This window comes from Nerophis lumbriciformis, linkage group LG04, assembly GCF_033978685.3.
Source record: "Nerophis lumbriciformis linkage group LG04, RoL_Nlum_v2.1, whole genome shotgun sequence".
NCBI classification, from domain to species: domain Eukaryota; kingdom Metazoa; phylum Chordata; class Actinopteri; order Syngnathiformes; family Syngnathidae; genus Nerophis; species Nerophis lumbriciformis.
The window spans coordinates 44,860,687-44,875,864 of record NC_084551.2 but is presented as its reverse complement, the minus strand read 5'-3'; the positions used below and the strand labels follow the sequence as shown (position 1 = coordinate 44,875,864).

The window sequence follows — 15,178 nt, the reverse complement described above, 5'->3', positions numbered from 1 at the left end:
GGTCCGTGCCCGTGTGGCCCGACCTTGCGCTGTGGGGTCTCTGTTGGTGACTTGGTGTGGTGGCGGCGCAGCCCCCGTGTCTGGTCTGGATGCTGTGTCTCGGTTGTTTGGGCGGTGGTGTGTTTGTGCGGGTTTGGGTTGGGGTGGGGGGCCTTTTGGTTGGGGGGGTTGTTGGTGTCTCTTGTTTGCGTGTTGGCGTTCGGGCTGACGCCGGCTGGTCTCCGTGGTCCTGGTGGCGTGTGGTTGCTGGTCGCAGTTTTTTTTTGATCGCTTTGATTTGATTGGCTGGTGCTGGCTGTCTGGGGTTATTGCGGCTGCTGTTTCTGCTGCCGTTTGTTTGTGGTGTGTGCGCCCGTGGCTGCTGGGTCTGGTGCAGGGGTGTGGCTGATGTTGTGACTGGTGGCAGCGCGCGCGCGTGATGGCTGTCGGGGCTGACGAACTGTGTATATGTATGTATATGTGTGTGTATGTATGTATGTTTATATATGTGTATGTGTACATATGTGTATGTATATGTATATATGTGTATGTGTGGGTATGTATACATGTATGTGTGTATGTGTATGTATATATGTATGTATGTATGTATATTTCTGGGGGTACGCTCTGGGCCTGCCTGTCAGACGGGGGTCGACGCCTCAGGCTACTGCATCCGAACGCGTGTCTGGAGCTCCTGGGTCCCGCTGTCCATCCCTTCCGGGTGCCCGTCTTGGTTGGGGCCTGTTGGGCCTAGTCCCTGCGTCTATTGTGGTAGCTTGGTGCTGCAAGGTATTCCGAGGTGCTGCGAGTCGGCCAGTTGCTGGGGTAGTGACCTTGTTTGTCAGCATGTCTGTGATCTTCTTTTAATTATTTTTTTTAAAATTAATTAATTAATTAATTTATTTATTTATTTATTTATTAATATATTTTATTAATATTATTTTTTAATTTTTCCCCTCCCTCAGGGGGGGGGGCTCGGCAGGGCGGTTGCTGGTTGTTCCATCTCCATCGTTGGGGTCCCTGCGGGTGGGGTGGGTGGTTCCCGTGGCCCTGTGCCTGGGTGGTCCTGCGGCGGCCGGTTTGGGTGGGGTGGCCGGGGGATGGCCTCGCCGCGCTCTCCGGGGGTGGGGGGTGGGCTCGTGGGGGCCCGGTTGCCGGTGGGGCGGGGGCGGTCTTCCCGTCCGGTTGCGGGGAGTCTCTGGGTCCCTCGGGCGGGGCGTCTCGCCTTTCTGCCCGTGTGGGGTGTGGTCTCTCGCTGGCTTGGGGTCTGGCTGTCCCCTGCTTTTCTCGTGCCCTGTCCTCTGCCGGGTGCGTCTGTCTGCGGCCTGCTGCTGGCCCTTGTGGGCGGTACGGTGGGTCGGGCTCTGGGGTTCCTGTCGCTGGCCGGCTTGGCTGCGTGGGGGTGGTGGTCCCTGGTTCCCTGGGCACCACGCCTCCATGTTTGTGGGTTGGGCTCTCGGGGGTGATGGGTCCGTGCTCTGGCTCCCACGCACTCTGGGAGTCGAATGTATTGTACATGCAAATTCACATATGCTCACATACGTACATAGGTACCTACGCTCCCACATACATACACAAATACAGTACATATCTACCTACCTAATGTTCGTACATCCACACGCACATTCAATATACAAACATACACATACACATACTGTACATATACATTCACTGTACAAACATATACACATTCTGTACATATACATTCATTGTACAAACACATATACACATTCTGTACATATACAAGTACATATGCATACTTACATTCATGCACATAATCACGTTTCATCAAACATATATTAACGTTGTTGCCCTAGGGTAAACTGGGTGTAACACATGGCACACTGACAAAGCTTAACCTATTGTGACTATAACAATCTACAAGGTTAATGTAGGTTGCTTCTCTTTCTCCCCCTCCATTTTTCTGCATTCTTTCGTATCTCAAGTTATCATTACGTATATGTATTGTTGCATTTAAACAACTGTATTGTTGATAATAAAGGTAAATTATTGGTATTGTTCATTATCAATAGCGCTATTTCTATTGGTATTTGTATTGATCCATTTGTAGTGTAATAATGCTCATTGTCATTTCTGTATTATTTTTTATTTTTCGCTAACTGCTTATTTGCTATTACTTTTACCATCATATTTGTACATGTCATATTTGCTGATGTTGCTCTATTGTTGTTGTTGTTGTTGTTTGCTGTTGTTGTTTTTGTCTCTCTGTCTAATCCCCCTCTTGTCCCCACAATTTCCCCCGCTGTCTTCTTTTTTTTTCTCTTTCTATCCCCTCCTGCTCCGGCCCGGCTGCACTAAATGATAATATAAATACATTTAATAAAGTCAAATACAAATAAGGCAACAAGAGAAGTATCCTACACTTCTCTTTTGTAAAGTAAATATGAACAGCCGAAATGGGCATCTACATCAACTATATGATTTGCCTGAGAAGCTGGACAGGACACAAAAAAAAAAAAAAAAAAAAAAAAAATATCCTTTCTAATCTGCAACCTGTTTTGAAAAAGTTTTATTACAAATATTATACCAAATAATACATTGCGAGAATCGGTTGGAATCAAGAATCGTGTTGAATCTAAGCGCCACCCCAGGAATCAGAATTGGATCGAATCATTAGGTGCCCAAAGATTCCCACCCCTAGTAAAAAATTAAAATGCTAATTTTAACACTACTGTATCAATAAGCAATACATCAAAAAATAACTTACAATTTGAATTTGCACTTTTACCTTTTTTTCATATTGCATGACCCTTACTATCTAGAAGTTCTTGTCTCTTGTGGTCTTTTGTTCCCAATCATGGAGTATATGATACACTTTGTTTAAAAACCTATTATACCAACATTTTTTGTATTTAGAAAATAGTAGCAATTGTATATTAACATCTAGTTAATCATGCTTGTACTTTTGTTTACAATCAACTCAACACAATTAATGCTGACAGAGCAGTTTGCTCCCTGCCGCTATTACACCATTGGGTGTGTTGCTGCTGTGTTGTGCAATGAATGCAATAAATGATCATGTGGTCAAAGAGAGCATTCCTTGTTCAAGTTACACAGTTGTTGTATATGAGTTCTGACATTTACGAAATAAAAGCAGGTTGTATTGCATCAAGCCTCGTCCTGTGGTTTATGGTGCTGAAAATATACAATAACACAATTTCCACACTATGTATGTGAAAAGCTTTTTTATACGTTTTAATTCAACTTCAGTTTAATTTGATACATGTTTCCTACTAAAATGAATTAATGGAAAGAAAAACTTCAATATTGTAAATTCCAGACTATAAGCCACTATTTTTTTTCTACGCTTTTATTTTTCTAATTAACACATTATGCTTATAGTTAAAAAAAATAAAACAACAAAATACACTGAAATGGCTTGTTATTGGTTGTGCTATGCCACCATTTTTTGGACGAGTTCACTCACTGCAAGTGCTGTTTAGAGCTTTCAACCGAAAGTACAATTGCCGTTCTGTCTTTTCGCCGTCCATAGCGTTCCAACTCGTATGGATATTTCATTCATCCCTCCAAGCAAGTTTGTCAGTTATACAACTAAAATAATTCACTTACTAAACCGTCCCATGTGTGATATCTGTAGGAGTGTTTTCATGCATATTTTTATGTGCTGTACGTGCATTGGTTAATATGCTAAAACGTTTACCAGTATCTGTGTTAGAATAATGAACTTACAATGGCATTCTTTTTGTATTATTTCAGTTTCACAAATTCCTCAGTAATTCACCAAAACGTCACCGTGGAGTTATTGAGTCTGTTTAGCTGATTGAAGAGCTAGTTTCCGCAGCTCGTGGGTCCATGACGATGACTTCTGTTTTGTTTGATTAACCGTTTTACTGCAATGTTACAGACACCATTTGGGAAACAATTAAGGTATGTAAATAAACATTTACAAAATATTTGTGTAAAAAAAATAATTTCTCAACGTATGTATCTGCGGCTTACAGTCCGGGGAAAAAAAAGTTTTCTTCTAAAATTTAGTGGGTGCGGCTAATATACTGTTGCGCTCTAAAAAGTCAGAAAAATATGGTAATATATATATATATATATATATATATATATATATATATATATATATATATATATATATATATATATATATATATATATATAACATAAATGTATAAACCTTCCAAACCTAACTCTACTAAAGCAGCACTCAGGCACAGAGACATTGTGGGCCGAGTACAGCAGGGGAGGAGTGATCTTGGCCTTGGGGCCAGTACACCAGCCTGGAGCAAGGCCACTCCATCTCAGAGACGCAAGCTGGTGGTCCAGGAGATACGTCGGGAAGAAGAAGCAAGAAGGTGCGCACAAGCTGTGGCGCAGGCAAAACAAGGGCAGTGGATGACATGGGAAGGAGTAGAGAAGAGGAAGATCTCCTGGAAAGAGCTGTGGGAGATGGAGGCATTCAGGGCGAGCTTTACCATCAGTGCTGCCTACGATGTCCTGCCTTCTCCAAAAAACCTCAGCCAGTGGTATGGTGAAGACCCCACATGCCCTCTGTGTCCGAGTCCAGCAACTCTGAAGCACATCCTGTTGGGCTGCAAGACTAGCCTCACCCAAGGCCGTTACACCTGGTGGCACAACCAGGTGCTAAAGTGTCTTGCAGCAGTGCTGGAAAGTCGACGGACAAGTGTCAATGCCCTTCCTCCCCCGTCATCCCGTTGGCAAGCAACAACATTTGTCCGGGAGGGCGAGGGTCAAGCCAACCTCACCCCCACAAGACCAGACACTGGACAGCTAGGCGGGACACGGGACTGGAAACTGCTGGCAGACCTGGGCCAGAGACTCTGCTTCCCAGTTGAGATTGCGTCCACCAACCTGCGGCCAGATCTTGTTCTGTGGTCAGCTTCGCTCAGGCTCGTGTACATCATAGAGCTCACGGTGCCCTGGGAGAGTGCAATGGAGGAGGCCTACAAGCGCAAGAAGTTGAGGTACACTGAGCTTGCAGCCGATGCGCAACAACAAGGCTGGAAAGTGAGGGTACGCCCAGTGGAAGTAGGCTGCAGAGGGTTCGTGGCCACCTCAACATCCAGGCTCCTCAGGGAAATGGGAGTGCGAGGGAAGGCCCACCGGCAGGCAGTGAAAGACCTCTCAAAAGCCGCTGAAAAGGGGAGTCAGTGGCTGTGGGTCAAGTGAAGGGACTCCACATGGGCTTTCAAGTGAGAGATGGCATCTAGGGAGTGATCCTGGGACGCTGGGACTCACTGCTGAACCCTCTGGAGGTGTCGTGGGCCTATCAGTAAAACACTGAGGAAGGGGGGCACCCACTTGATAACCCAGAGGATGCCTTCACTCACTTGACCATTCCACAAAGTCGCATAGGTGTCTCAAGTATGCATTAGGGGATTGTAACATCTAGTCCTACACAACAGATCTGGCCAGGATTCGAACTCGGTACCATTGCTTTTCAACACAAGCTCTACTGCTGTGCGCCACTGGAACGAGTAGGAACATAAGAGAACATTTGACAGTGATGGTGCAGTAAGCGGAAATAATTTCAGTATAATTATGTATGAGGGTTAGGGTGAGGGTTATTAATTGACGCAAAAATCCGCCCCATGGATCACGGGGCCCTACGCACAGAGTGTGATCTGCGTTGAATGGGAAAAAACATAACGTAGCTACAAACTAGCGTTGTTAAACTAGAGATGTTGGAAGATTCCCATCTTTGATGGAGTACCGTGAGCAAAGCGGTGGAACCAGTAGTAGCAGAAGTCTACAGCCAGGAAGGTGAAGCGCCACGTCCAGGCGGAGTCCCAGGGTAGCTCCAGCAGGCGATAGTGGTCCCACACGTACATGTAGGCCGACAGCTCAAAACCCCGTATCAGCAAGCTGCAGACGACGTCATTATGAAACGCTCAGATTAAAGTGATGACCTGAAATACTCACAGTGGTAGCCTGGATATCATCCCTAATGATACAGAGATGATTCCATCAGCGATGTTGTACAGCAGAGATTCTGATAGCAACATGCCGACACCCATCTCCAGGATGATCAGCCCGATGAAGAAAGGATTGGCCTGCATACACACACAGAAATACACACACACACAGACATGAATCATCAATGACAAGCATGAAAAAGAGGACATCTACTGCTGCTTTTAGCAGCTCTGCTGAGCAAGACTATTTATTTTGGAGGATGAGCAAAAACCAAGACTTTGAGGTTGCTTCCCAAAACTAGTGTGGTGGAAACAGGTCTTACTGAAAATCTTTTTTTGATGCTGGATGAAAAGCTCTGATCTGGAAAATTCCAATAAAAATCACTACACCACATAGAGAAAAAATATTTGGCCACATGATTACTGTGATCAAATGTCGGTCCGATATCAGCAAAAATGCAAGTATCTGACTATTTTAGTGTACACAATCTCTGATAAAAGGGCTCAGATACAAAAAGTCCTGCATTGAGTTTACAGCCAGTTAACATCCAAATGTCCTCCAATAAGCACACAAGGTCTTTGTTTTAGGCCTTTACAAAAGGTAAACATGGTAGGCTATAGGTTACCAAGAGCTCGCAGCTACACAACAGCTAAGCACGCACATAATAATGGCCTTAATTAAACAACATTTTAGTTTAAAACAGCACATTTGTCATCATAAACAAGTATCTAATAATTATAGTTGCATATTAATCACACATACCAAGGCAGAAGCGTATTAGAAAGTACCCAGTAACAAACGTGTCCGCATCATTCAATTTACTGCGTCACAAGCTAATAGATAAGGTTGTATTTTTGCCTCATTCCTGTGAGAATCCTGCATGTGACTTGAAGCATTCAAAGGGAACTGCACTTTTTGGGGGGGAATTTTTGCCTATTGTTCACAATCATTATGAAAGACAAGACGACGGATGTTTTTTTTTCAATGCATTCTAACTCGTAAACAAACGTAAATAAAGTCAGTTTACAATGGAGTCAATGGGAGGTCTTCTATTCTGCTCATAAATTGTAAAAGTAAATTCTAGATCATAAATCGTGCCTCTCACTTTGATAGGATGAGGACATAACCCGACAAGTTGGTCAACTTTGGCATCGAATTTAGACCTGGAGATGGCGAGAAAGACACAAAGACACTTGGTTTCACCCCCCTATTATCTTTGCCAGGATTAGGATTAATTATTCATCCAAACAGGAATAGATTAACATTCCATCAGTCGGCATCCTAATGACAGTAGACATTGTGCAGAAAGTGATTGTTTTATTGTGTTCGTTGGCTCTCTTGTCTCATGAGTAATAATCAGTGGTGATGTTAAAGGAAAAAGCAAAGCTTTTTGAAATTAATGCGCCAATGTATGCTTAAAATGTTCAGTAAAGATTGTGAAGGATTCCAAAAAAAGTGCACAGTCCCCCTTTAAGGAGTGGGACAGGTCAGTAGTGCATTCATCACTCCCACTTAAAGTGAAGGATGAGGCAAAAATACAACCTTGCTTGCATGCATATTACTTACATATACAAAGTCTCCAAGGCCTAAGTGTTTTAGAGAGTAGGGGTGTGGGGAAAAAACTATTCAAATTCGAAACGCGATTCTCACGTTGTGCGATTCAGAATCAATTCTCTCTTTTTTTTTTTTTTTTTTTTTTTTTAAATCGATTTTTTTTTTTTTTGTATAAATTTAAAAAAATATATATATATATATTTTTTTAAATTAATCAATTCAACAAAACAATACACAGCAATACCATAACAATGCAATCCAATTCCAAAACCAAACCTGACCCAGCAACACTCAGAACTGCAATAAACAGAGCAATTGAGAGGAGACACAAACATGACACAGAACAAACCAAAAGCAGTGAAACAAAAATGAATATTATCAACAACAGTATCAATATTAGTTACAATTTCAACATAGCAGTGATTAAAAATCCCTCATTGACATTATCATTAGACATTTATAAAAATGTAAAAAAAGAACAATTGTGGCTTACACTTGCATCGCATCTCATAAGCTTGACAACACACTGTGTCCAATATTTTCCACAAAGATAAAATAAGTCATATTTTTGGTTCATTTAATAGTTAAAACAAATTTACATTATTGCAATCAGTTGATAAAACATTGTCCTTTACAATTGTAAAAGCTTTTTACAAAAATCTACTACTCTGCTTGCATGTCAGCAGACTGGGGTAGATCCTGCTGAAATCCTATGTATTGAATGAATAGAGAATCGTTTTGAATCAGGAAAAAAATCGTTTTTGAATCGAGAATCGTGTTGAATTGAAAGAAAAAAAAAGATTTTGAATCGAATCGTGACCCCAAAAATCGATATTGAATCGAATCATGGGACACCCAAAGATTCACAGCCCTATTAGAGTGTCCAGTAACAAACATGTCCGCATCATTGAACTTACTGCTTCATGAGGTATTGTGGCCACTTTGTGTCACCATGTTAAAAAAATACCACTCCACTTTAACTTAAAGACATACCATTCTAGAAAGTTAATAATAAATAGTTTGTTTTTTTTCATACCTACCAATAGGCCCTTTTCCACTGCAGGAAATCTTACAGGAACTTTCCCATTTACCTGGGAAATAAAGTTCCCCTTGTGTTTCCACCAAAAAATACTCAGGTAGATTTTGTTCTTATTGGAACCTTTCGGAGTGGGACTTCTGGAAAGTACCCGGAACATTTTCAGGGGTGGGCTGCGCTGTCAAACGTTGTTTGGTTGAACACAGTTGGGGGCATTCCTAAAACTTCGCTTTGAAACACAGGACCGACATTGGAGTATACGCGGCAACTTGTTTATTTCTTATTTCTTATTGTGTATTTATATCACAACAAACTTGACAACGAAGAGAAAGAAGAACGAAAGGAGCTTTCGAAATGCAGGAACTTTTGTGGGGCATCTTTGAGCTGAAGAACGCTGATCAGTGGAACTATTTTGGAGTGGTTTTTACTCAGCCGTAGTCTTTCAACTATATGCAGTTTATTGTTGTTTATTATTTTTACAAACTTCATTTCGATACGCGAAGCTACAGGAAGTAGACGGACCCTTAAAACGTACTTACAGAGGAGAATGAAGCCGGACTCGAAGCAACGACCTCAGCTGCTTACAACTCTGACTTTGTTGGATAAATGTGAAATTAAGGAGGCAGCACACGAGTGGAACAAAGGTAAATAGCATCAAATATTAACTATTTACTTTATTACATGTTGTAAAAGTAGTCAGTGACACTCCAATTGTCGTACTTATTAGCCTCAACCGGAGTGAACAGAATGCTAATGCTAACAAGCTAACGCTATAGCCGATGTGTTTGTGCTGTCTGTGTGAGATAAACACTGAAATGCATCATTTATATATTGTTATTTACAGCTGAAATGGACCAAAAGGAATTGCCTAATGAATTCATCATTTGTAGAGTACGACGACTTTCTGACTGTTGGACACTGCTGTACTTTTTATGAACAATTCAGTACACTTTATTTTTTTTAATTATATCGTTTTGTATATTATTGCTTTGTATTTAATTTACTTACTTTTTAATAAAAGAACTGCGGCCTATTATTTTTATTTCCATTTTACATTTAGACCACTCCTCCATGAGTTGTATAAACTAGCCTGAACTGTGAAAAAAAACACTTCCGTAGGAGCCTCTAGTTCCAGGAATTAGAGGTTCCTGTGGAAAAGACCCTATTGTTATCCGACTAATTTTCACCTTTTCTAAAATTCCACACCACAAAATAATGTACTATTCCAGATCAAAATCAGTATGGGTCAGTACTCAAGGCTCCAATATCGGTGAAAACGTTGAGTCCTCACTTTTACAGGAAGACCTTCTCCAAGATTTGCGTGTTTTGTGGGGTCAAAAGTGACTGATGTTGGACCGGTTCTAGTTCTTCCACATTAAACTCCTCCAAGCATGTCTTTATGGACCTGGACTGTGCACTGGGAACGGAAACGAGCCTTTCCCAAAGTCCACAAAGTCGGGAAGATACAGTTGTCCACAATGTCTTGCTAGGACAAAGACCTAAAAGACTTGTAGTCTCATGATGCATTCACTGTCTGAAAAGTACAATTGCAACCAACAGCCACAGTTGTTTATTTGACGAAAACCGTACTGGAAATGTGAATGTAAAAGATCCTGGCGATGGCGTGAGTGGACGGTGATTAGCCTTCAAAGAGCGCACGACTAAACAAATGGTGAGGAGAAAGAAAGGCGGCGATGTCATGCCTCCCTTTCTAAGCGTGCTGGAAACATGTAATAACATCTTAATGGTTCTGTCAAACATGGAACAAATTAGTGCGGGACAGGGTGAGCAAACAGGTCACGCCTGCGAGCTGCTCAGCTTTATCTGCCAGCCACTTAGTCCAGTCCACCACACGTGGACCTGAAGAGTGGTGGTGTGTTCCTGTTTTTTTACGCGTATGTGTGTGTGTCGCCAGGGAGTCGTGATCGCACGCTAAATTCCAACATCTGGTCGCAGCCTGCAGAGCTGCAACCAACAAGCAGCCTCACGTCAGAGTCAAAAGTCCTCCACCAGGCAGTCTAGTTTTGCACAAATTTTTTTAGGGGGTGTTTTTATTGCAGAACGCAGCAAAGGGTAGAAAAATAAGTTATTTGGATTCTTTTTTTGGTTTTATCGCATGTGGTAGCACGGCTAAAAAGGGTGGAGCTACACAAAAAAGCAGACTTGGAATGGTTAAAAAAAAATATATATATATATATATATATATATATATATATATATATATATATATATATTGTTTTCCTTTTTGTGTGGCCTTCTTCGTCTTTGTTCTAGGCCAGGGGTCGGCAACCTTTACCACTCAAAGAGCCATTTTGACCCGTTTCACAAAATAAAGAAAACAATGGGAGCCACAAAACTCTTTTGAAATTTAAAATGAAATAACACTGCATATAAAGTTTTTTTTTGCTTTGTGCTATGTATAAACCAAAGACACACGGCTCGCACCTTAATATGAAAATGAAAATGTTAGTGCAGCCCGCGAGTTTTATATGAATGACGCTTGACAGCGTCATACTTGCCAACCCTCCTGATTTTGCCAAACCCCGCCCACCTCAACCGACACACGGGGGGAGCAGGGTTGGGGGGGTGGGGGGGCGGGGGTGTTGTTTGGTGGTAGCGGGCATGTATAATGCAGCCCGGAAGAGTTAGGGCTGCATGGGATTCTGGGCATTTGTTCTGTTGTGTTTATGTTGTGTTACGGTGCAGATGTTCTCCCGAAATGTGTTTGTCATTCTTGTTTGGTTTTGGTTCACAGTGTGGCGCATATTAGTAAGAGTGTTAAAGTTGTTTTAAACGACCACCGTCAGTGTAACCTGTGTGGCTGTTGACCAAGTATGCCTTGCTGTCACTTACGTATGCAAGCTGAAGCTGCATACAATATGAGGCTGGGCTGTCACGCTGTTAGTACAAGGTTGTAGACGGCGTTAAATGCTGTGTTATCACGGCACGCCCTTATTTTATTGATAGGGTGTAAATCGGGGAATATTTGCCCCGGGAGATTTCTGGGAGAGGCACTGAAAACCGGAGGTCTCCCGAGAAAATCGGGTGGGTCGGCAAGTATACAGCTGAGCTGCATCAGAGTGGTCAAAGAGCCGCATGCGGCTCTGGAGCCGCGGGTTGCAGACCCCTGTTCTAGGCTATTCAAAGTGCGGCCCTAGGGACATTTCGGGCCCGCAGCTCCTTTTTACTGGCCTTCTGCAAATTGTGAAAATAACTTTCAATCTAATTAGTTCAGTCTGTTTAGTACCACTTCAGAAAACACTTTGCTCTCCAAGTACCACCATAATGACCAACATTAATATACAGTAGCGTGGTATCATTAAAACAAGGCAGAGGTTTTATCTAACAAGTATATTTAATATTTTTGGCCACTGAAACTTACACGCAGTTTGAACAGTAACACTGTTTGAATATAGGAAAATAAAACACTGTACAAAGTGATTCTTTGGCATACCACTAGTTGGAGCCCTCGTACTACTAGTGCACACGAACCACAGTTTGAGAATATTGATATTTTATTACAGGAGGTCCTCCGTTTACCACATCTCGCGGTTATGATGCAAAACCATAAGTTTATTAAAACCCTAAGAAGTTTGGTCCGCAAATATGAGACTGAGGGTGTAACGATTGATCGATATAATCGATAGATCGTTCTATATTCCAAAAGTTTAATTATATCGATCTTTGCAAGGCAAGTTGGCATTCCGGAAGATAGGTATTGATCCAACATCAATAACGCAATAAATCAATGTCATCAATACTAGAAAAAAAGAGAACATTGGATTTAAGAACGGCAGACTTTACATGAAGTTGAGCACAATCAACATATCATGAATTACAACACAAAAACCTTTTAGCTACAGCATGTTTGCAAAAGCCATGACAAATAATAATATAAAGCCACAACTTAACTTTAAACCCCAAAGGATGCGACGGACAGAACGGAAGTGACAGCGGCGTAAGTTACGGACGGAAGGTTAAAAACAGTGTAATAAACATTCACAGTATAGTTAAAAAAAAGTTATTTATGACTAAAAAAAAAGTGTTGACACTGCTCTTGCGTTTCATTACACCCTCATGCATTTGGTCCGTGTGTCGGCAAAACTTGTCCTCGGTCTCTTCCCTTACGTCTTTATGATGTTTTGTGTTGGTAAAAATGAGAGTAGCAGCACGTCAAACCACTGCTCATTTCACCTGAAGAGATTTTGGTTGCACTTAATTTTTTATATTGATATTGTATTATTTTGTGTTGGAAAACAAAAGCAGAAGTAGCATGTAAATCTACTGTTAAAATGTTGGTTACTGTACTTTTACTGAAAATTGTTTGAATGTTGAAAATGTGAGCAGAAAAGGTTAATTCAAGCTAAAATGTTGGTTGCACTTTATTCATTCACTTGCTTGTTTGTGTCCATAATTCATTTATACATAATTCCCTTACAAGAAATAACAGGAATATAGGAAACTTCACCTCCAGTGTCCAGTATCCACTATTTATTTCACAGTCATACTAGTTTGTCTTCTTTGCTAAAAAGTTACTGAATCGATTTCAACTCACTGAATCGTATCGTTTAAAAAAATATTGTAACGGCAACCACAAAGTCTGAAACGAATCGTTGTGAAACAAATCGTTACATCCCTACGAGACTGGATCATGAACTGCTTAGTAGTGACGTAACGATAAATGGTAACATTGATAACCTCAGTAAAACTCCAGACGGTTACTTTTACCGTTTTAAATTAAAAATGACGGAAAAATCATGATGGATGACTGCACTTTGATAAACTCACGGACAGACTGGACCTCTCTGGCTAGCCTAAATGCTAACATGAAAACAAGAGACATTGATGTCTTTCCCCATTAAGAAACAACAAACCTCAATCCAAACTTGTATAAACACATTAGTGTTTGAACAATTAAATATTCAATTGCGTACATTGAACCTGTCATAGCACAGAGAGATCGACTGAAAAAATACAAGACAGAGGTGGTTTTACGGTGTGTTTAAGGACTGCTGAAAAAGTAGGACAACCAGAAATAATAAATAACAGATTTTATTTCCAATGCAGTTTTCAATTAAATAAATGTTAAAGTACAAAATACAAACCGATATTTAAAATAATAAAAGTTCATCCATTAAAACAGATGAAAAACTAAGACTAAAACACTATCCATTTAGTTTAGTTATTTAAAAACAAAATCTAAAAATGTCTGTCTGTATAAGTACTTTATGAACACATTGAACAATATTGCAATAATAGTAAGTTAGTAATGGGTTATACTTGTATAGCGCTTTTCTACCTTCAAGGTACTCGAAGCGCTTTGACACTATTTCCACATTCACCCATTCACACACACTGATGGTGTGCCCTAACCACAACCCATCAGGAGCAAGGGTGAAGTGTCTTGCACAAGGACACAACGGACATGACGAGGTTGGTAGAAGGTGGGGATCGAACCAGGAACCCTAAGGTTGCTGGCACATCCACTGTCCCAACTGTTCCACGTTGTCCCTAGTAACAGTGCTAATTTCGGTCAGAATAATTTTAACATCGTTACATCCTTAACACCATCACTCCAGCAGCACCTTCACTCCAGCAGCACTGAGAGCAGACTCAGCCAAACTCTCTAGATACTGTTGCAATTCTCAATGCCAACAATAAAAATTGTTACTTTATAGTCCCCGTAATTTCTACCGTGCCGGTTCAGATGTGAAAAGTGCACATCCCTACTCACGGATTAGTGACACCGCTCATTTACGGGAGAAGCAAGCTCGCTGAAATGGCAACATGAATACAAAACACATTAACGTCATATCCCAATCTAAAATTAGATAAACGCATTACTCTCGGAGCGACTAAGACATTTATTTGTGCAGATTTAACAATATAATAAACAAGTATTAATGAATTATAGTTGCATATTACTTAGACATGGAAAGTCTCTAAAGCAGAAGTGTATTAGAAAGTATCCAGTAACAACTGTGTCATCATTCAATTATTGTCGCCACTAGGTGTCACCAAGAAAGAAAACTATTACCACTCCACTTTAACTTAAAGGCAACAAAAAGTCCATTCAAGATAGTTGATAATAAATAGATTAGTGTTTTTCATTTAATTACACTTGATCAAACCATGCTATAAACGCCCCGTCTAGGACTTACCCTTCTGAACCAACAAGGCAAAATGGACTGAAGTGTATGCTAGGCTAACCAGTGGTGCCGAACTAAAGGGGGCCAAAAATTGGTGTTAACACTAGTTATTAGTCATTTTTGTCAATAGAAATAAAAAAATAAAAACACACTCAAGTAAACTGAACTAGGGTTGTCCTAATACCAATATTTTGGTACCAGCACCAAAATATATTTAAATACTTTTCAAAATAAAGGTGACCACACAAAAAAATATTTATTGGCTTAATTTAAACAGTTTGTCACCATTGAGGATTAGTGATTTAGAAGTAGCAAAAACACTGTTTGCCGCTAGCTAGCTACGTTCTAACGGACCGCTTCAGTGTTTATAGCTTCACCTTTATAGTTAATTTTTAAGCCAAAACGCATCCGTTCTCCCTCTTCTGTCTTCAAACTGTTTCCGCTTGTAAGTGCTCTGTGTGTGTGTTGACTCAAATGCGCCTCGGCTCATATTACCTGCAATGACCGTGAAAAAAATAAAATAAAGGTCCGGTAT

The 15,178-nt window shown here is 40.9% G+C and overlaps 1 protein-coding gene across 1 annotated transcript in view; it reads right to left on the bottom strand.

Moving 5' to 3' along the window:
• Positions 1 to 15,178, bottom strand: part of agmo (alkylglycerol monooxygenase) — a 192,368-nt gene that overhangs the window by 162,954 nt on the left and 14,236 nt on the right. The window contains 2 exon segments of the mRNA XM_072913031.1: positions 5,702 to 5,853; positions 5,911 to 6,041. Coding sequence (XP_072769132.1) covers positions 5,702 to 5,853; positions 5,911 to 6,041 — 283 coding nt within the window.